This window comes from Protopterus annectens, chromosome 16.part0, assembly GCF_019279795.1.
Source record: "Protopterus annectens isolate FY-2018-M chromosome 16.part0, PAN1.0, whole genome shotgun sequence".
Lineage (NCBI taxonomy): Eukaryota > Metazoa > Chordata > Ceratodontiformes > Protopteridae > Protopterus > Protopterus annectens.
The window spans coordinates 436,120,580-436,144,675 of NC_056750.1; the positions used below are offsets into that span (position 1 = coordinate 436,120,580).

The 24,096-nt window shown below is 41.6% G+C and overlaps 1 protein-coding gene across 1 annotated transcript in view; it reads left to right on the forward strand.

The window, feature by feature from the left end:
• Nucleotides 1–24,096, forward strand: part of LOC122790606 (kinesin-like protein KIF14) — a 1,004,205-nt gene that overhangs the window by 358,581 nt on the left and 621,528 nt on the right. The window contains exon 9 of the mRNA XM_044058133.1: nucleotides 22,435–22,553. Within this exon, the coding sequence (XP_043914068.1) occupies nucleotides 22,435–22,553 (119 nt within the window). The remainder of the gene's footprint in view (nucleotides 1–22,434; nucleotides 22,554–24,096) is intronic.

Genomic DNA, 24,096 nt, shown 5'->3' on the forward strand with positions numbered 1-24,096 from the left:
ACCCCTAACTGGGAAAAGCCGAAAGACACAACAACTTGGTGACAGCTGTCCATAGCCTCTCACATTTTCAAATAAGTTTAGTCTGTTCTGAAGACAGGACCTGCCCTTCACAAACCAAACATAATGGGGTCTAGATCGGTTAAGTTGCCTGTCTGCATAAATGAGGAGTTCTTCATATTCTGTGACTTTGCATACAAGGCTGGTGAAGCTGACGGACCTATAATTACATTAGATAGCAGGGAAGTCACAGCAGCTATTCTATAGGGATCAGACACAAACCACCTGGATAAATGGAGGCTTTTCAGCCTAGCAGAAGCTCATAATGCATAGTTAGTACTGATGAGAAGGCAGCTTGGTGGTGGTTTGGTCCCAGAGAGCTGTTTGAAGTCTTTGGCAAGGATTCTAAGACTTGTTGCAAGGTGATTTTATGGGGAAAATAAATTTTCAGGGATGCTGGGTGCAACAGTGTGGCATGGATGTGGGAAAGGTAGCACTAAATTTGTCCATTTAATATATTGGCTATATCCTTGGGAATGACATGTGTCATATGGATGAGTTCAGTGCATTGTTGAGCATTTATTCCATAATTTCTTGACATAACTGAAAATGTTTTCCTGGTATGTGCTGACCTAAAGTTCTTTGCCTAGTATGTGTCTGTGTGATCTTGAGGTGAGGAGATAGCGGTTTCTTACAACTTTATTTTCCTTTTGTAATTCATTTTAATTAAATCAAAATTCTACTGGAGAGGATTATTGTTGAATTTACTATTCAATTTAGAGCAAACTGATATAGAAGTTTCAATGACTGTAATAAGTGGAGGTGAATGTGAAAGCTATCTCAGCTGGGCCCAATTGGATGGGAATTGTTGGTGAATTTTGTATTGTTCTTCTGCAAGCTGAAGTAGGTTTGGCCTGGGACTCTCTAAAACAGTTTCATTTCGTGGTGTGCTGGTAACCACTATGCGTGAAAGAGTAGACAATTGATTAATCAGGTTTAACCAAGGATGAAGAGTGTGGCTGAGTACAGGTGGTTGCTAAGACAGTAAGATTAATGCAAGGGTATTAGAATGCCTAGTGTATAGTTTTACAGTTTGATGTAGTGCATTGGTATTAATGGTCTAGGAAGTGCTGAGCATATCCTTTTTTAGTGATGTAAGTATGCCAAAACAATGCTTGGTTAATTTAAGCAAGAATGTATTTGATATTAATTCCTCAGATGGTGTTAAGGTAATTCCCATGATGATTGGGGGGCATGGATATGAGGATCTGTAGATAGCAATGTAGTAGTACTTGGATTTTGTAAGGGTGATTTTGCATCTCCAGGACCTGCAAGTTAAGGCTGTGGGCAATTTGATACGAGATAATGGTGTTTCTGACAAATGCAGATAATTCCCTGTTTATCCAATGGACTGAAAGTGTGATCGGTACTAAACCTTCATATTGGGAGTGCTGTCATTGCATTGAAACCATTCATGTCTCAAACTATGCAACTATTAAATATTGGTGTTGTAGTAGGAATGTCTCATGTTTTAGCATCTTTTAAGACTCTGCATTTAGTGCCCTCATGATGCCCAAATTTGGGATTGTAATTGCTATGAAAGAATGTCCACTAGGGTGAGGCTGCCTAAAAAGGCACTATAGGGTCAACAAAGACTTCAGCCAGTATGTAGAAGCTGCCCCTAGCAAACTATGAGGTCTTGCCTACCATCTCATCCCTGGCTAACAGTGTGGAATCCCCTTAGGAAACCAACTAAATAGCAAATTGTAAAAGCCAGTTCTTGTCTTGGAATCTAGGCATCATTCTCAAAGACAAGATGCTACTTTCTCTCCCGACTGTCTAACATCTGCATAGTAAGTTCTAACATGTCTGTGTATTATCATCTGGGTGGAGTGCCTCAGGTCATTCACTCCCACACTGGCTAGCAGTAGTTTCATATTTGTCTTGTTTAAGGGAACTTACAACCATTGTGACATCAGTTCCCTGAAACTGTACAAGCAGGTTGGCCAACCTCTTCTTGCCCAGTCTGGGAGCTACAGAGTCTGTTACTAGTCACCTTTGACTTCATAGGTTCATAGATGTCAGGCTATTGACCACAAGGGTCTTTTTTTAAGATTAGCCATGCATACCAGATCTCCAAGTTCTGATACCTTTGGTAAATGTAAGTTGATCTTGGGAGATGAACCATTTACATGCTACCTATGTCAGACACGGTTGCCAAACCAGGGATGAATTTCTTGTTCCCCATCCAGTTGCCCAAGTTGCACTTTAACTGGGTTATGGAGGAACTCTGCTTTCTCATGGATGGGGAGCCTATTCCAGAAAAGTGGTAATCTCTGGTATATATACCTGTCTCTCCAGCAGGTCCTATTTATATTACCAGTAAGGTTTAAGTCTTTAGAATGGATAATTCCGGTGCTGTTTTGCAGATATACAAGAGGTTCATCAGGGTGACAGTGAATTGTATATTTTAGATCTCACCTAAACAAGCCTGTAGGAGACAGTACAGGGATATTGTTTTGAGAGAGTTTACAGAGGAGATGATACTTGAACCCTGTATTCTTTTATCGAGGAACCTCTTTGGATATTCCAGTTGTTGAATGTGCCTGATTAGGTACGTACCAAAGAGGGCATTGTATTTAATGATGTATCTGATGAATGCTGAATACAGTGAAATGTTGCCCCCTCCTTGGTCCTAGATGCCATACGTTTGTTTTTATAAGTTGCACAAAAAAGGATTTCCTCACTACTGTAGACATGTGATGGTGAAAGGCTGGATTACTGTGTCCCCAAGTCCCTGACTACTTGGATGACTCTTAGGGGTGTTTTGTCAATATGATGGTTGCCAGGGACTGATATCTCTAAGATTACTATTGTGCATTTCTTCGTATTTAGTTTGTCTTTGGCTTTGACACCAGTTTTATACATCAGCCCTTCCTGGAGAATATTGGTGTCTGAAGGGGGACTCTACAAGTGCTCTTAATTTGCAATCCTCTGCAAGTTTGGTCAACCAAAGGCAGTTGACCATTGGTCTTGAATTCGGAGAAGTAAATACCAAAAATGAGAGGTCCCAGGACTGATTCCTGAGGGACTCCACTTGTGACTGGCCTCTTTGTAGAGGTGAACTCCCAAATTCCAACTTCCTGGGTCCTGTCTTTGAACCAGCTGGTTATTCAGTGGGGTGATACAAGAGTTTATACCCACCCTCTTGTATTTCATTGCTTGAGTTTTACTTTGTCAAATGCCTTGGGCCAGGTCAAGGTAGGCAGTGTGAACCATTTTACCCTCTTATATTGCTTTGGCAACCTTCTTAAAGAAGTCCAACAGGTTGAGTAGGTATGTCCTGCCCTTGAAACCAAATTGGGTTGGGTCCCATGTCTGTAGGTTTCCTGTGTTGATCATTTGGGGCCAAAGCTGACTCCCAGTGACCAGTTTTCAGACTTTCAAGTGATTAGTAGTCACTAGGAATGGCAGGAAATAGTCCTCCAGCTCCTTTTCTTCCAAGGAGCAAAGCAGAAGCGGTAATTCCAAGGTGATTTATTAGAAGCAGTTTGCTTTGCCAAGATTTGTAAAAAATGGATAAATACTGCAGGTATTGCAATGTGCACTAAGAGTGGGAACTGGTAAGATGGAAGAGGGAGGCTTTAACTGTCTAAAGGAAGGCTCTTACAGTTTTTCCTAGAATTAGCAGATAAGAGGAGACAGAGTCAAGTGTACAGTTGGAGATGGGCCCTTCATGAGCTACATAGTAAGGGTGAGGGGGTAAGTAAAGGCAAGAGCATGGTATGAAGTCAAACGTACTTGTGCAACAGCAGTCACTGATAATGATACCTCCCAAAGATTTTTCTCTATTCTACTTGCCTTAAATATGACTTTGGTCCTCTGGCAGATACTAGACTTTCCCCTTGCAGTTAATGAAAGGAAAATAAATATTTACTAATTTGCCATAACCAATAACTTTTTTTAAATCTCAAAGAAAAAAGTGAAAGTCCTCTGGTGGGAAATGAAGTTCTCTACAAAGTAAAATCCTTTTGTCATTGTAAATATGCTTTGACAAAATCTTCCTTGGGCAAAATGACTTATGTTCTTCGTGTTTCACTGTTGCAGTCAGATTTGAGTTATCTCTGCCAGGATAGCCCTCGGCCAGCCCGAATACCAGAGGCTTAATATTTCTGCATTGGTTGCTGTCACTCCAGGACTGACATCAGGTTGTCAGTAGTATAAAGTAAGGCAGCCGACGCCATTACATCAGTCTTTCTTGCCGTGGAGCCCAAAGCAGAAGCAGTTAGCACGAGTGTTGGTCGGCTGCTACCTGAGTTTCGTTTTCTGAATTGAAGCTGAAGTCTTCTAAAGCTAAGTACCTCATTGGGGATCCTTTTTTCTTGCACTAACTGAAGTCAGTTAACAATTGTCTTGCCTGTGAAAAGCAAATACCACACCGAGACTTTCATTCTTAATGCGTCACTTGCTTAGACTCAGACCACGACGTTCCCCGCTGTCGCTTCTGTGCTTTGTTCAATGCCAGAACTATATCATTGGGCCCTTATTGTAGCTAGATATTTTTGCTTACAGTTCTCTAATTCTGATATGGCTTTGGTAAGCCATCCAATAGCAGATCTTCCAAAATAACATAAAGATAGACAGAGACGGACTGCACGGGTCCAACCCTACTGACGACGCTTCCATTAAGCTAGTCGGTTCTCTGGTCCTCAGTGAGGTGCCTTTTCAGTCCCTGATGTCCACTTCTGTGGATTCGCAGGCCACTACCAAGACCCTTTCGGAGTCCAGTATGCCGCAATACTCTTCGATTAAGAATCCTGCAGTCATCTTTACCCTGGATGGGTCCAGAGCCGCTGAGCAGGCACCGGCTTCCGAGTAAGTCTTTTGCACTACCAGTTCTCGACACAAACCTACTTTCACGACTACCGTTCTTTCAAAAACTACAGAGCTTCTTAGGCCCAAGTTACGCACCACACCCAAGAAACTGACTATCTCAGGCACCTGCTTCCTTGCCTCAGCCACAAATGTTTAAAATGGTGGAAGACCTTATTCCAATCAGGGGAAGCCAAGCTACTCCTCCTAAAAGAAAAAGATTTGTCCCCTGTAGTTTTGTCTGAACAGGAGTCCAATGACTCTGATGCATCTGAGTATGAAGACATGCAATCTCTCTCTGCTTATGAGGATCCTGATGCAGAGGATTCCATTCTTTCAGCCTCTCCTCCAGAGGATTTTTCCTTTGGGGAAGCCCTTCACGCACCTTAAGGGAGCATTTCCAATGGGAAAGTCAGGACTACCCTCAGTCTAAAAAGACTCTGGGAATTCTTAGTTCTTCCACAGCACAGACCCCCTGGCCCATCCCCCCAGTCATGGATGTTGTAGAGGATATTTTCCTGGAATCCAGCTTGACACCCTCCCTCCTGCACCCAGAAAACCAGACCGGTATTAAAGATCCTACTGCTGACCCTGAGGTAATTTCACAAGGTCCAAAAGCAATGAAAGCAACCTCTGCTAAGAATCTCCACCCCCTCAGATAGGGATTCCCGAGCACTAGACAGATGGGCACTAGACAGATTGGGTACAAAAGTATACACCTCAGCAACTCTTACTATCAGAGCACTAAATTTGTCAGTTCCATGTGTTAAAATTTCAGCAACATACCCTGGAACTCCTCAAACAAAAATGTCTCCTTTTCCTGCTTGTGCATAATCTAAAGAGTTCCAAGAGTTAATGCATTCTGCAAGTCAAGTAACTAAACAAACCTTGCACTGTGGTTTTGACGCCCTAGAAGCTTCTTGCAGTCACCAGTTTTGTCCTTGGAAGGCATGCATGGCTTAAGGACCAATCCTTGCCAGACCATGTTAAATCTAAATTGTTGGATACTCTTTTGCACAAAGACAACTTATTTGGCACTGAGGCAGAAGAGGTCTTAAAAAAGATGGAAGAAAAAGCAAAATCTATGCAGACAGTTAAGGATTTCGTACAGGTATAGCCATCCAGGTTCCGCAGGCATTGTTCACCAAGCACTGGTCCTTTTTCTGCTCCCACCAGGTCAGTTCAGCCCAGACCCCGGGGAACCAGACCCCACAGACAACAGCCACAGGGAATGCAGAGATCTAAGTAGTGGACTATCTCAACTTCAAAATCAGGGAGTTCTAAGCCACCCTCTTATGGTAAGAACTCAAAATGACTCTCCTCCCCCACCCCCCTGTCCACCTCCACGTACCCCTAGAAGGAAAACTCTCCTTTCATAGAAACACCCGGGCCACTATTACCAATGACAGCTGGGTTCTCAACATAGTGTCCCAAGGATACAAATTTTCTTTCACACCCCTCCAACTCCAAAAGGGTTCCCAGATCTTCCTCCAAACCAGTGGGCAGAGGCATAACAGCAAGTCCTTTCTCTGCTCTCCATGAGGACAGTAGAGCAAGTTCCTACAGAACAGAAAGGCCAAGGTTTCTACTCCAGACTATTTCTGGTACCCAGGAAAGGGGGCACCTGGCACTCCAGCCTCAATCTGTTCATTCTAAACACCTTTCTGGTGATTTTAAAATGCTCACCCTCCAGCAGCTGCTACCTATGCTCTCCAAGGATGCTGGGATAGCCACCCTAGACCTCCACATCCCTATCAGGGAATCTTGAGGAAATATCTCTGTTTCAGGGCAGGATCTCAGCACTTTCAGTTCTCTCTGCTTCCCTTTGGCTTACCTACTGCTCCCAGAGTTTTCACAAAATGTCTGGCTTCGGCCATTGCCTTTTGCAGACAAAGGAATATCCAGATTTACCCATATTTGGAAGACTGCCTAATTCAGGCAGACAGCCAGGAAAAGCTGTTCAAGCACCTGGCCTTTGTGAAGTCCCTACTAACCTCCCTAGGCTACACAATCAACAAAAAGAAATCCAAACGGGTACCCACCCAAAGGGATTATATTCCTGGGAGCAAACCTGGACACAGCATCCCAGATGGCATTCCTTAGTCCAGAAAAGCAAACCTTTCTGACAGACTACTTCTCTCAACTAGCCACCAGACCCCAACTATCTGCAAGAAAAGTCCTACAAGCTCTGGGGTTCTTGGCATCTTGCATTCTACTACTTCATATGTCAGACTGCATATGAGGAAACTTCAGTGGCACCTAAAAAGCCTTTGGTGTCAACACTCTTAAGACCTGGAGACTCTTCTACCTATAATACCTTGCCTCAGAAAATATTTCCTTTGGTGGGCAACAGCATGTTTCCCTCAACAAAGGACCACCTTTCTCACCACCCCATGCCACCCAGACCCTCACCACAGGTACATCAGGTTATGCCTGGGGTACACACCTGGATGGCAGGTGCATACAGGGCCAATGGAGCCCACAGCAGATTCATCTGCACATCAACCAAAAAGATGTGATAGCTGTCCAGCATGCCTTGATAGCTTTCAAGCTCCTTCTCTCCCCAGGGGCTCTCATGATTGAAACAGACAACACAACTGTGATGTGGTATATCAAAAAGCAGGGAAGGATGCAGTCCTACCCTTCTATGCAGGATGGTTATGATCCTTCGGCACACAGCCTCTGCCATGCAACTCCACCTGTTAGCACAATTCCTAGTGGGTTCTGTCAACTCTCTGGCAGACTACTTAATTAGAAATCCTCTGGACCCACACGGGTGGCAGGTCAACAGAAGAACCTTCTCCTTAATAACTCAGAAATGAGGCACACCAAAGGTTGACCTCTTTGCCTCCCACACCAACCATCAGCTCAGCAAGTTCTGCACCAGGGAGCATCATTGCATGGCTTGAAGAGTGGATGCCCTATCCTTCTCCTGGGGCAGTCTATTGGTTTATGCCTTTCCTCCACTACCTCTCATCCCCAGGGTACTGCTCAAAATAAAGGAGGAAAAACCAAGAACAGTTCTTATAACTCCAGACTGGCCTCACCAGCACTGGTACCCCTTGCTGCGCAGCCTGTCCCCTCTGCCACCTTGGCATCTCCCTCATATTCCTTACCTCCTGACCCAGAGGAAAGGGGAATTTATGCATCCCCAATTGCAGACACGCAATTTGGCAGCTTGGCTTATTCCCTAACCCCCAATCAGTCTGCCAACCTCAGCAGACAGGTTCTAGATGTTATACTTGAGGCCAGACGCCTTAACACTAGGAAGTCTTATGCTGACAAATGGAAAATGTTCTGCACCTGGATTCAGGATAAGGGAGCCAATACGGCACAGCCCTCCCTCCCCTCTCATCCTGGATTACTTGGCTGACTTGCTTACACAGTGGACTCACCTTTTCCTTTCCTAAAATTCACGCCTCTGCTATCTCTGCTCATTTTCCATTGAGCAGCCCTTTTTCTCACACCCTCTGATCAAACAGTTCCTAAGAGGGGCTAGCAACATTAGGCCACCCAGAAGAGCACCAACCCCAGCTTGGGACCTTAACTTCATGTGGAAAAGCTCACCCCCCCCCCTTTTGAACCTGCCTCTTCAGCAGAGCTAAAATTTCTCTCCTGGAAGATGGCTTTCCTTCTGGCCATCACTTCAGCCAGAAGGGTCTCTGAGCTGCAAGCACTCATGGCTGTGGGAACCCTTCACCATCTTCCATGCTGACTGGGTATCCCTCAGGACTAACCCATCCTTCATGCCCAAGGTGGTGGCCATTGAGGCTGTCAACCAATCCATTCATTTGCCCACCTTTTTCCCTAACCCACAGAACAAGGGGGAAAGGATCCTGCACTCTCTAGATGTGCACAGACGTCTCAGATTCTATCTAGACAGGATTAAATCCTTCAGATAGTCTGGTCAATTGCTGGTTAGCTTTGCTGCAGGGGCAGAGGGCAAAGCCCTCTCCAAATGGATAGCACACTGCATCCATTTCTGCTAATGAACAACATGGAAAGCCTCCCCCCAAAAGGTTCAGGACTCACTCCAGCAGAGCAGCCTCCACCTCTGTAGCTTTCCTCAGAGGAGTCCCCACCAGGGACATCCTGGAGGCTGCCACCTGGACATCTGTTCACACCTTCTCCAAACATTACCACCTGCCTACCTTCTCCAAACATTACCACCTGCCTACCTTCTCCAAACATTTACTACCTGCCTGTCTTCTTCAAATCCAAGGCAGGGTTTGCCTCTGCTGTCTTGCAGGGCATCCTAGCCAGCCCCTAGTTTCCTTGACTGCCTCCACCCTTTTCCTCAGCTTTGGGAATCAACCCAAATGTGATGACTGCAACAGTGAAATATGAAGAACCTAGTACAGTTCTGTACACTTACCATAAATGTAGATGTTCGAGTGTATTCACTGTTGCAGTCCTGGTTTCCCTCCCTCCATCCCCCTCTTCTTTCTTCTTTCCTTACAAGGGACATATTGGTATTTACTTTATACTGGTGGGTTCTTGCTCCAGAACCTGGATCCCACTTGGGGGATCCTGACAGGTTAGGGCAAGAAAAAATGTAATGGCGTCAGCTGCCTTACTTTATACTATTGACAACCTGACATCAGTCCTGGAGCGACAGCAACAGACTCAAATGCTAAGCCTCTGGTATTCGGGCCAGACGAGGGCTACCCTGGCAGGGATAACCCAAATGTGATGACTGCACCAGTGAATACACTCTTAACATTTACATTTATGGTAAGTGTACACCACTGTACTTTTCAAATTTGCCTCCAAGTTGTATTTAGTGCCTTAAGGTGTAGAGTAGCCATCATTAATGCACTTTGTACTCTGATGCTCAGGTGTAAGCAATTACAAGTTTAATAGCCTTCAAAAGAAGAAGTCATGTTGTTTTATAGCTGTTAGTTCCTTTTCCAACAACAGGGTGGCCACAGTGGTGCAGCGGATAGGATTGCCGTCTCACAGCAGTAGGTTCTCTGGTTCAATTCTCGGATGGGGTGCCTTCTGTGCGGAGTCTGCATGTCCTCCCTGTGGTCGCATGGGTTTCCTCCGGGTGCTCCAGTTTCCTCCCACATCCCAAAGACATGCTGTAGGTGGATTGGACACTCTACATTGGCCCTAGGTGCGAGTGTGTGTGTGTTTGCCTTCTGTGGAAGGTTGGGCGCCGGGTTGGCAACTCAACACTGTAAAACTCCACAGCCAATCATGAGCAGACAAGTGATCCGCTGTGGCAACCCCTAACCAGGAAAAAGCTGAAAGAAGAATTCCATTCCCAACAACAATCTTATTTTGCATTTTTTATTTCCATGTTGACTTGTAAAAACTTCTGACCAGAACGAATAATACAGTCCATGTCCAGAGTATCTTTATAATTTATTAAATCAGAAGTAAACAATCCAGTATTTCTCCCAAAAAGGTGAGCTCCAATTTGGCTATAAGCTGCATCAGGCAAGTGCATTTTACACCCAAGTGTTTATGTGGGGTTGACCCATTTCTTATTTTAAACATGGGTACTGAATGCAAGATTTACATCGAGCAAATGCAATGCTGCATTGCACTGTTATATTTTCTTTTGTCTTTAACAAGGCAAAAGACTGATTTATTTTGGGTTAGCTGAAATGCTGTAAATGGATAATGCAAGCTACATTTCTTTTATCTTAAGTAACATTTTGGAGTTCTTGCTCATCTGTGTCTTCATTATTGAGTGCTCAGACCATCAAAATGCAGTGTATGAGTACTTTGTCTGATACTTTGAGGGATGATTAAAGATACCTGGTGCCCATTACAATCTGGGATGTCTTTTAACTGATAGCAGATACCACTTCTATCTTTGAAATATGCTTACGTAGACCCAGTTTATATATTCACTTATAAACAAGACCAGGGCTGCTGCATAAACAAATGCACACTTCATGGGATGCTCTCTGAAGTCTTGGTCAATAGAGTATTCAACTGGATACTCTTGTTTCATCTCTTTACTGATTGAAGATGTGCAGGTCAAAGTATCCTCTACACTTTCTTTGAATGATTTAAAATATCACAAAAGCCTGAGTTGATCATCATGTGTGTCATAATTATGATTTCTTATTGGAAAGGAGTAAAACCTCTCTTTCCTAACAGGCTTGAGAAGCTTGTAAGACCCCATTGCTTTAAGGGAGCTGATGGCTGACTTTCCTTAAGCATGTGAATATTTATTTCTTGATATGACACATGAAGTTAACTGTATTCTTAATGGATGGTAATACTATTGTGATGTAGTATGATTCACAGCTAATATTTAAATTTCCTCTGACAATTTACCATATAGCCTGAAGAAATGCTTGAGTGACTGTCATGGATTTTACGGAGATCTGGAATACAGTAGAGTTGATTATCTGAACCAATTGGGACCTAGGGTGGTTCAGATAATCAAACTGTTTGGATAATCAAACATACATTGAACCAGATAAAAAAACTTCTAAAATAGTGTTTTTCCCTGCATACAAGGAATACACTTTTCAACCACTGAGTGATTCCAGTGGACAATAAAGAATATTTTTTACATACAAGCAGGCTACTACCTCATTCACAAGTGAATTACAGATGACATTTACATATTCAAACTTTGATTTTTCCTACTCGAAAACTGTGGAAGGCTGTGTTTGGACATTGGCCTTTGGACATTGGCCTTTGGACATTGGCCTTTGGACATTGGCCTTTGGACATTGGCCTTTGGACATTGGCCTTTGATTAATTGACTGTCTACAAACATTCAAAAGATCCCCAAAAATGTTGGCATGTCATTAACTCTCTCCTAAAACCAGGCAGAACTACCACTCCTAACTCGAATGACAACAAGGACATTGCCTCCCAATTCAATCACCACTTCACAGAATCCATCTTAACACTATCCTCCCAATTATCCAAAATCATCCCTACATATAATCCAGCCAAATGCCTGACAACATCCCATCCTCTACGCTCTCACCTGTTCCCATCTCAACAATTAAAAAACACCACTTAAAACTGAAACCTACCACCCTTGCTGCTGGCGCAGTCTACCATCCAACTTCCTAAAAATAGCTGCTGAATCCTTATCCTACCCTATTTTTATTCTCATCAATCGCTTCATTTAAGAAGCATATGTTCCGCAGCTATGGAAGGTATCCTAGATTATTCTACTACATAAAGGTGGAAACTCTTACAAAATACTCAAATTATCACTCCCATTGCCATTTTATCCCCTTATCTAAAATACTAGAGAAATGTATACATTCTCAGGTAACAATTACTAAATTCACACAGTTTACTCTCCCCCACACAGCGTGGCTTCCAACAACACCATAACACAACTACTGCTCTGCTCTGTTTCACCAATCTGATCAACCAACATAGAAATAACTCTGTATCTGCAATATTTCTAGAGCACTCCAAAGCATTTGACATGGTTTCACATTCTTTGCTACTAGACACCCTGACATCCCTATCCTTTGTCCCTTCTCCTATAGCCTGGTTTAAAAGCTATCGAGCAACAATCTGTCCAATGGAAAAAGTGTACTGTCCAACTAACATAGGTATACCACAAGGTTCCATATTAGGCCCACTTCTTTTCTCTCTATCAATAATCTCCATACCACCACACAGCATGCTGCACTTGTACAGTAGGCTGACGATTCAACTCTTATCTGTTCAGCTCCATCACTTCCCACCCTACAACAACTCTCTCAGGAATACTTCAGCTCTGTGGAAAGTTGGATCACTCAGATCCAACTTACCCTAAACCCTAATAAAACCAAATTACTACTTTTCACCCCAAACAAAAGTATTTCCACTCTTCTATCCCTCACTATCTCTTCCAAAAATGGCACCATTATCTCTCCCTCTGACAATACCAAACTCCTAGGTGTTGAAATTGATAAACATCTACACTTTGACATACACATTTCACAAACTATCAAAGTCCATAAAAAAATGGGAACACTATATAGGCAAAGAAAATCCCTCTCAAAACAAGCACGGATTACCCTAGCCCAAACCTACCTCTTGTCTACCCTAATGTATGCTGCTCCAGTTCTTACCCAGCTTAGAAAACTTGACTTTGCCAGACTCGAATCATGTTATAATAAGTTTGCAAACAACTCCACCTTTAGAACCCACCATTGCCAGGCTCTAAGGAAACTGCAATGACTGGAACTTCCCAGCTACTAACCTATCACAAATTAGTCATTGCCTACAATGTAGTAACACATCCAGAAAAAAAACCTGCACTAGGCAAACTTCTCACCCACTCTAGCCAGGCACACTGATGTTCCACTCACCAGGCTAAACAAGGAGAAAGTTACTGTTGGCTGCCCATCGGGTGCCAGCATCTGCCACATAATGCACGCACTTGGGTCACTCCACAAGTACAAATATGACTTTGTCATTGTCCACATCGGTGTGAATAACAGGAGACGTACCTCCCTGGACTACATGAAGAGACATGGAGGAGCTCTCAGATCTTCTAGCCTAGTCCGGTATGACCCTAACCCTGAGTAGCATCCTGCCATCACCCAGAATGATACCACAGTACAAGGACAAAATGACTGACTTCAGCAATTGGCTAAGCTTCTGGTGTCAATCTAAGGGGATCCAGTATCTGTCTGCCTGGGATGACATGATTGACAAACCACAATGCTTTGCCAGAGATGGCTTGCACCTGTCGCCCTTGGGATTCTGGATACTGGCTAAGGCTCTTGCCACTCTTATGATGCCTTTTTTAGGCAAGGTTTAAATGATAAATTCACCACCGTAAGAGGTACAAGCAAGCAAAATCTGAGGGTAATGCTACTCGGTGCTAGAAGTTTAAACCTCAAAATGCATTCACTCGAGGCACTCCTTAAAATGGAGAACATCGACATCTGTACAGTGACCTGGTTTAAGGCTCCATAGAGCACCCCTGCATTACCAGGCAATAATTCATACCACACCTTTCGGCCGCCTAACCTGGACCGAAACACTATAAAGGTGGAGGCATGTCCATATTCATTAAGTATAGCCACACCTCCAGGCTAGTTGCTCAGCATAATGCATCCGAGATTATCCAAGTGCAACTAACTCTGGGTACGACCGAAATCCAAATTGTAACTGGCTACAGATCCCCCACCATGCCCCAGGATTACCACTCCTCATTTCTTGGTGCACTGGAAAATATTAGGGTGCAACCCAACACCCTAATAATGCGTGATTTCAACTAACCCACCATTAACTGGGAAAAGTACTCGTATACCAACTGTTTTGTTCAATTTTTCTGGAATTCATAAATTCCAACGCCTTGCATCAACTTATCCACACCCCACCAGGGGCAGCAATATCCTAGAGCTGGTCATTACCAACATGGGTGACAGTTGTTCCACACCAGAGGTCAATTTCTCATTGGTCAGATCTGACCACAAGCTAATCATCCTAGACATCCACATCCTGCCCCCACCACCCATTAGGGAAACCACCATAAAAAAATTCTCCAAAGCCAACTTCATGCTTCTTAAGACAGAAGCAGAAAACTTCACAACAGCCATGTAGATGGACAATAGAGGTGTGACTGCTGAATCCTACACAAATGTACTTTAGAAACTCTTACATGAGTGCATGGATCATGCTATCCCTAACAGAACCAAGATGCTATCCTCCAAAAAATGAAGCCAATCTGGTGGTTCCCTGCCATAAACAAATTCTACAACAGAAGAAAGAAACTTGTTGCAAAAAAGAATAAAATCCCATAATTGGAGTAACTCACTGGTCAACCTTGGTAAGAAGCTGAGATCCCTCATAAAATCCTCCAAAGTTTATGAAAATAAATCTCCACTGATTCTAAAGACATCCACAAAGCATTCTATATAGCTATGTCAAGAATCTCAATGGCAACACTCAGATCTGCTCTGAGTTACAGCACAATGACACTAAATATACAGAACCAACTGATATTGCCAACATCCTTGCAGATAGGTTCAGTAACTTTACTGCCCTCTCACCCCCTAAAGGGCACATCTCTATATCGGAAGAATGCAAAGTTTCTGTAATCACGGCTGCACAGGTTAAAAAACACACTCTCCAAGGCCAAGAACACAGCATCCATGGGACCTAACATCCCAGGCTGCATTATTCATGAACTACAGAATGAACAGGCACACCACCTAAGCACCATGTTCAATCATAGCCTCACCTCAGGCTTTGTGCCCACAGAATGGCACACAATGGTCTGCAAGGCCATGGAACGCATCATCATGGAACTTATAAACAAAGACATTGGTAATCTCCAAACTCTTTACCCCACCCAGTTCGGGTTTGTAAAAGGCAGACCATGTCTCCTAAACCTGATAGACTTCTTTGAAGCATTCACCAAAGCCGTAGATGAGGGTAAGGTGGTTCACACAGCCTATCTAGATTGTGCCAAGGCTTTTGACACCATCCCCCACTCTGGAATTATAGATAAACTCACTAAACTAGGTATAAATCCCTATGTTACAAGATGGGTTGCCAACTGGCTCACTGACAGAACCCACACTGTGAAAGTAGCAGACTCCAAATCCGACTTCAGACCAGTGACAAGTGGAGTACCACAGGGTTCAGTCCTGGGTATTCTCCTGTTTGGTATCTACTTTTCTGAAGTACAGGCTAACACAGAAGGTCTTTGGCTAATGAAGTCCACAGATGACTGCAAACTAGGAGCCATAATCAAAACTCCTAATGATGTGGACATCCTACAAAAGGGCCTCACTGAGACAGATGCCTGGTGTCAAAACCATGGCCTCAAGCTCAATGCCAAAAAGTGCGTTGTCCTCTCCTTTGGTAAAAACTCTGTACCCATGAGCTACCGCATAGGTGGTAGTCTACTTAACACCGAAAGTGTAATAGGGAGACCTTGGGCCACAGGTGGACAGTAGTCTCTCCTTTGATAATCACATCACCACAGTAGTCAGGAAATCCTATGTGGCATACCTCATCACAAAAGGTTTATCATCCAGGAAAAAAAGAGGTCATTGTTCCCCTCCACTCGTCACTCATTAGACCCATTATAGAGTACACCGCCCCTTTTGGTATGTACCTCAGAAGACATCTGCAACAACTGGAAAGGCTGCAGAAATAACTCCACAAAGAGGGTTACCGACCTCAAACAGATGCCCTACGCAGACCATGTCAAAAAACTCTAGCTTTACTCTGTCGCATATCTCCTACTCAGAGGCTATCTCTGCCTAACATTACAAAGCTCTGTCAAACCCAGAGCTGTTGGACATGCTCCACTTAAAGAAATCCCAGTCCCTCTGAGCTACATGCTCTAGGGACCTAAACCTTGTCATCACAATAAACGGAACATGCTGGAGGGATAGATTCCTGTCCCAGAGATTTCCAATACTCTGGAACAAACTACCTATCTATATCAATCACAGCTCCTCATTAGCACTCTTCAAGAAAAGTCTTGATTGGATGGGAAATAGGAAATTCACCCCGGGGATCACCTCTGTGGCTCTGCTCGACAGAGGCACAGGAAAATAATTTTCTTGGGTGCTGAAAGCCAGGGTGCCTTTTTGGCTAGGTTTATATAGGCCCTAGGGCCAATAGCCTAGTACCTACTTATGAACCTATAATACAAATCGTCCTCGCCAATCTTCTGACAAATCCTTCCTCTGTATCGCTAGGCTAACAATACTGCAGGAAAAGCACCAATCTCCCACTCCATTGCTAGAACCTGGAATAATCTCCCTCCTGCTCTGATTTCTGCCCCTACTTCTTCTCACTTTAAAAACTCTCATAAAGAATAAGTGGCTATGCCCATGTATTACACAAGTCCTCAAATTATTCCACTTGTATACCTCACTTCCTAATATACCTACTGTAATGTATATTAGTATAGGTCTTCTCCTAATGCTGATTGCATTTGTATACTTATTCTGTTATTCACCATGGTTAAATATTTATTTTTTTTCCAGTATATATAAAATAAAATACTTTTACTTGTGTCCCTTGCAGCTATCAAGCCTGCCTCTATCTTATTAGTATATTTTCCTCTACCACCATTATCCTGAGAAACCAGAAGTGGAAGGTTAGAACTATGGAAATATTCCAGTATCCACTAAATTGTCTGAAAATACAGAGCAGCTGTGATTTTTCAGCCAGGGACCATGAGCACTCCTTGGTAGCTTGTTTATGCTCTCTGATTTCCAGATTGCAGGAGCCACAGTAGTCCACTTTCCCAAGGTGGAGCTCTTGTGGTGGTATGCCACCATTGTGCTCCACTTGTGATGGGTGAGCTGATAACTGTGGACTCTCATCCCTCCATGACTGGCTATTCCAGTGCCTTTGCTGCTAATTAAACCCATATCATTGCATGCATAGACAAGGCTCCATCCCTGTCAGTCACAGGCCCAATCTCTTTGATAGCACCAGGTTTTTGTCTTAGTAAGTATACTGTCTCTTTAAAATAAACCTGTAGTCTTCATATTATGTATAATACATTTCAACACTGAAACTTGTTCAATATAGGGTTTTCTTAATGTGTTTTACCTGCTTTTCAAAAATCGTAAAGTTAGTCATGTGGTGGATGCCACTAAACACTGGTACTTAAATATTTAACACAAAAGCTTATCGAGATGATGCTCCAGTTTGGTAACAAATACTGCAATCTTGAGATGGAAAACATGTTTATTACAGTAAGTTAGATTTATAAAATTGGTCCAGGTCTCCTTTTTCCTCCCCTAGATAGAGTTCACAGTGTAAAAGCTGCCTTGACACTGTATCATGAAGTGCTTAGTAGACAGCAGTGTAAACCATGCTAGGATCAATCTATGTACTGCAACTCTATTCCCATTGTGGGAATTTAGGGCCCTTAGAAGTTTGAAGAAGGGTTTGAAGTTGCTATAATCAAGATATTCATCACATTGATCACTGCTGATCAGGAAATCTAAGATTTTTCAGTCCTTTTCCAAATTTTCTGAGATACTTTAACTCCTCATCTAGTTGTGACAAAAGGCAGAATAAACAGTCTCAACAAAATAATACAGGTAAACAGTTGTCCAAGAAGAAATGACAGAGGGTTCCCTAAAAAGCCTCAAACCTCCCAAAACGATAGACAGTACAACAAGCTCAAATGACTATTTGAGACCTTGTGACCCCCTTCCACCCTTGTCCCTTTTTTTCTTGCAGAAAACCTGAATCCTCCTTGCCTAGGGGGTTCATTCCTCATCCTCCAGATCAGCCTCTTGTTTACACTGGTTCTTCGTATGCTGTTTCAAGGAGTGATAGAACTAGTTACCCCTTCCCAGGATGGGAGAGGATTTTATTCAAGGATATTAGTACCAAACAAAATGCTTGGAGACCAGTCATAGATCTTTCTTAAGCCTGTTTGTTGTAGTGCCCAAATTCTAAATGTCACTTCACAACCTGTCACCATGATACTTGGAAGAGGCAACACTAGACTTAAAATTGACTTATCATATCTCTATTCATCCAGACTTCAGAAGTTTCTTAAAGTTGTCTCAATCTCATTGTCAATTGTCTTATCCTTTTCACTATCCACTGCACCACAAGTGCTCATTGTCTAGCTTCCATTATAGCTCATTGCAGGCCACTGGGTATCCACTTTTTTCCATATTTGGATGAGTTATTTTTGCAGTCTTTTTCAAAGTGTCAGGAATCTCTCTCTCTCTCGCTTTCTCTCTGTTGTGAGAGATCTCTTACGCAATCTGTGATTCCAAGTGAACATTCAAGTCTTTGACTTCTTCAAAGAAGATTGTGCTTCTGGGATGTCAACTACACAACTCCAGTTCAGAGTTTTTCTTCCACAGGAAAAATAGATCTGGATCTAGATATATTTCTAAGGTTTACCAACCCTAACTTCTGTCACTGCAAAGGAATATCTCAGGATTTTGGATCTCATGGTTTCTATGATTCTAATGATACCCTTGATAAAGCTCCATGAAAGATGCAGTGGTATCTGAAGACTCTCTGGTTCCTGCACAAACCACCTTTCTTTTCAAATCCCAGTGCTGAGTTTTGTCAAAAGAAAAGTCATTTGGTGGAGGCAAAAGATGTCCTTAAATTCCCCAGTCTCCCTATCTTTATCAAAGCAGTCACCACTGACTCCCGGGCCTTTGCCTGAACAGCAGTTTCAGGAGGGATAAAAGTGCTGTGTGTGTGTGTGTGTGTGTAGTGTGTGTAGTGTGTGTAGTGTGTGTAGTGTGTGTAGTGTGTGTAGTGTGTGTAGTGTGTGTAGTGTGTGTAGTGTGTGTAGTGTGTGTGTAGTGTGTAGTGTGTGTAGTGTGTGTAGTGTGTGTGTGTAGTGTGTGTGTGACCAAAGACAGATGCAAGTGCACAAATAGATATGCTTGCCCAGATCAAGGCACTCATGTTTTGTTCCCGGTACCTCTTCAAGTTGTTACATTGCGACAGTTATGTGGTGTATCAAGTTGGAAGGGGGGATCTGGTTGTATTCCCTTTGCAGAATAGTCATAATAGGTTTGGATATAGCTTCACAGAATAATCTCACTCTACAGACATCCTGCATTCCATCAAAGAAAAATTGTGTAGCAGACAAACTGAGCAAGACCTGGGCAGACCCTCACAAACTGCAACTAGATGAGGTTTTTTTTTAAAGATTTGATTCCTCTGTAGGTAGTTCTTTTATGTAGATGTCTGCTCTGAGAAGAGGCAATTAACTGGCAGGATTCTGTTCCAGGACTCCATCCAAGTAGGCCTGAAGATTGATGCCTCCTCTTTTCCTTGGACAAGATTGTGTTTGCTTTTCCACAAAAATCCTCTGCATGAGCAGTTAGTTTAGTACCCAATTCAGATGGAACTAGCAAGTTCAGAGAGCATCGTCTCTAGCTGTGACACGTGAGTTACCTGTGTGATTCACTGGTACACGCCGTTATTTCCAGAAGCTGAAATTGTTTCTACATGTACTGCATTAGAGTGCCTGGTAAAGTACTATTGAGAGAGCTCTGTGAAGCTACTGTAAGTCCACAATTTTTTTCTCTTTTGTTTATAATTACATAAGACTGCAATACTGAGCCTCCTTTTTGTTGCTAGGCCTTCCAGTAAATCATTATTGCATTGTCAGTTTGTTTTCAGCGTCTTGTTGAGCAAGTGGTGTCAACAGTAAGCAACACTATCACTTAGTGTAGTCTTATACTAGCCCATCTAATTACCTGTTTGGTTTCCTGACTGAACCATCTTTCTGAATCTATTAATAATTAAATGGGTAAAGTGGCTGGTCTGTGAAGATTTTCCAGCCATGCCCTGGACAAGGTAAAGGGGTGATTATTTTACAATATGCATAATATGGCCAATTTGTTGTAGCCAATTACTTGGTATGTTTTGTGTTATGAGAGAGGACTAAACAGTACCAAAAGCTCACACAAGCAAGGGGGAAAATAGACTTCACACTTGTACTGACCATTCATCATGGGAAAAATAACCTACATCCTTCAACTGTGAGGCAATATATCACTAAATGATCATACCTCTTAATTCATTGCTCATGTAAGCTTGTGTCGGGCATCTTGGAACAGTTGAGCCACCTGATATTTTTTGGATCCTGACCTGGTTTAGTATTTTTTTGCTGTAATTGTCTGTTAAAAATAGAGGAAGCTGCTGGGGGGTCTGCATAAAGCTGGAGAAATAGTAGACCAATAGCCAACACAGAGTCTGCACAGTGGTTTCCTAAGACCCTCCTTGAAATCAATGTGTACTTTTTCAAATTAAAAAATAGTCTCAAAATTTAATGCAAAACATCCTTTGAATGTTGTATACATAGTACAGCCTCTATTTTCTGAAATGTAAAAACTATTGGGAAAGATGATTTGCCAGGTAGACAACTCCTTTATGAATGATACCTATCCTTTAACTGTTAAATTTGAGCTGTCATGAATATAATTATACATCTTGCACATACTGTATTTGAACATACTTTTAATTCAACATTTTTGATTTGCTGACATTTTCCTGATTAATGTTTTTGTACATTTTATACAGAAATGTTGGTGTTCAATTTCTCATCTTGAATTTAAAGCCATTCAGTTTCTGTAAAAATGGATTTTGTTAGTCTAACATTAAAGGAATATGGAAGAACTACAGCACCTTGTAGAATCAGCAACTCTAATTGTGTGTATATTGCATGTACTTGTATCAGTTGGCTGAATGCATTACTTGATTTTTTTTTTTTTTTTGTTAAACTGATTTGGTTGAGTCTTTTGGATGAAAAGGCTATAAATGAATAAATGTCCTACAATGGCATTGTTTGGAGTTCTTGTTTTGGTTATTAGAAAGAATGTCAGCTCATTAGCAAGCACTTAGTACTTTCCTTCAGAAGTGTCTAGGAGGAAATGACGGAGATGATTCTTAGACCATATCTTTAAATAAAATTAAGTAATAGGATAAATTGAGGTCAAAAGTAATTGGCGTTATAGAAATACAAATTAAGATGCATCAGTTCTGTATGTAGAAGAACTTGATATTTCCTCCTTATTATGGCCTAATATTGTACTATATTTTATAGTGTAGAGATACTGAGGCAAAGCATTTGCTCCATTAAGTTGTAGGTTAAACATCGTATTGGTTCTGTAAAATATTTGCATTTTCATAATGTACATCCAGGTTTAATCTGGCATAACATGTATTAAGCAGATAGTATGATTAGCATTTTTTGATTGTAAAACTTCTGACACTGCACTTTTTCTATCCCAAAAATAAGAGGAAATTATTTTTGTGAGACTAGACTATGTGCTATTGGAGGACCTTGTTCGTTTTTAAGAGAAAATACATTTATTAATTTCTATTAACACTTCACAACTAGGGCAATGCATGGTGCACTTTGACCTTGTTTCAATGGCCCTCTTCCCTTTGTAAGTGTTATAGATTGACTTTTATATATATTAAAGAAGTCAAGTTCGACACTTACTACTAATAGAAAGCACTTCTTGACAAATTTCAGGTTAGAGTTTTTAAGACTGTTTTTAACTTTGGGGAAGTTGCTTTGTGTGAATTAAAATTGTGGCCGATTCCCGCATTGGATCATAGGAGATTACTACACTAATGGGCCTGGGCCCTTACAACCCTAGCCAAGAGTTTAATTCCAAAAAAAAAAAGAAACCTGTCAGCACCCATCTCCCCTGTCAGTGATGGACAAAGGTGGAACCCCTGCGACAAATTTATGGTTTCTCATCCAGTCATAAAGGTTGCGTCTGAAGAGGGTCAGAGGTGAACATTACCATTTGAAACTACATTCAAGTAAAATATTAGTGAGCAGTTTTTTGAAACCTCTTTTTTTTTTTCTCTGCTGTCAAACAAAACAGAATACATATGTTTTGTAGTTTTCACTCTGATAATGCTAAACCTTTTCTTACAGGTAGAATTTTCATTTGAGTAATATCCGCCTGATATGCATTGTTCACTTGAACAATTTTGTCTTTGCATAATCCAATGACCATTGCTTGGAAGTAGGATGTAAACTAAGCTGTATTTGTGTACATTTTGTAAACATTAACTGTTGTGATTCTATCTTCCCATTGAAAACTGTTGATATATTTTACATTATTTTCAAATTATTAATTTCAGGAAGGTGCAAGCATAAATAAGTCTTTGCTGACTCTGGGGAAAGTAATTTCTGCCCTGTCTGAATTGTCACAGTCTAAGAAGAAGGTGTTCATCCCCTACAGGGACTCTGTATTAACATGGTAAGATAATCATTCAGTCATAACATAAAAAGGTAACTAATTCTTCAGTGTTAATTGTCTGGTATATAATATATATTATAGATTTTTTGTTGATAATTTAACATTCATGTGGTAATGGATGTCCCAATCTAAGGGTTGTAGAACAATAGAAGCTGAATTTCATCTAAAGCCAGTGACTCATGCTAGTGTTCAGCGAATCTTTTTTATTTTTTAATGCAAGTTAAATTTATGCTGATTTAACTTTGTAGGTTAGTAATGTGGGCTGGTTGTATGGCTTTAATGGATAGGCAAGGTGCAATACATGGAGAGGGTTAAAATTTAAGTGTGCTGTGTGGGTAAATGCAATATTATATATCTGAGAGATGGGATGAGAAGCTGCTTGCTAAAGTCCATACAGTGTTGTAAAAGAAACGTGTCAGGAGATGTACGAGTTTTTGGGTCTCTACATTTTATCACTTGAGACATAAGCATACTCAAATTAAAAGAAAATTAAACATATTAACAGTTTTCATTGCCTTTCATTTCAGAAAGGAAACGTAATGTATGATTACCATTCACTGCAAAATTACCTACATTACTCAGTTGTTGCCCTCCCTTAAATCTCATTTCTCCTGAACATCATTCTGCATGTATTTTTCCCACAAATTGTTATTCTTTTAGTTGCTCCTTCCTTTTTCTTTAGATCCTACCACCAGTTCTTTTATCTGCTTTACAAAATTCAGCAGTTCAGTTCAGTTGGTTCAGATTTTGATTTCCATTTTCTTTCTTGGCAGCCAATAGCATTAAACTTTAATCTTCTGTCCTGGCAATTCTGCTCTTGTGTCCTAACTCACAAAATGTCCTTGGTTACAGCCATTTGTTACTCCAACATTAAATACTCTGTAGGGAATTTTTAAAATCTGCCAACTTAATGCACCCCCTTTCAAAAAAAAAAGTTCCCAGTAACTGCTTTCTTCTCGCACCAACATTTGATATCTACCCGATGAAAAATTCTCTGACGTCTGCTTTGGGTAAAACAGTACATTAGCAAACAATTCCAAGCAAAAACCTAAACCTTCTGGACTTTGCATACAGATATCCTCCCACTGTTCTTTTAATTGCCATGCAAGTCTCTCTCCTGTATTTTCTAATATCTTCTGATTTGTCCTTATGCAATATTTTGAATACACGACTAATTTTCCCCAATGAAAAGTCCATCAGCGCTAGTCTTTCCCTTAGCACCACACTATCCTTTTCTCTGCCTTTATTCTGAAATCAATCCCGGATAGGAAGGCAGTCTCTAACCTGCAGTCCGGACTTTTGCTTTGCCTCCTCTGCCCGTTACCTTTATTTAGTTATTTGTCCTCCTTCCACTTTAAGTTGTATGAAATATTGCATGAAAATTAGTTTGGTGACACCATGCAAATCTGGAGGTTTTCTTTAAAGAGAAAATTAACAATAAAAACGGCATTTGACCAGTGGTGAAGTGAGTGTGTGAGCAACATCGAAATGAATTGCAAGAACATGACACTTTAGGAAAGACACTTTTGTTAAAGTTATGGGG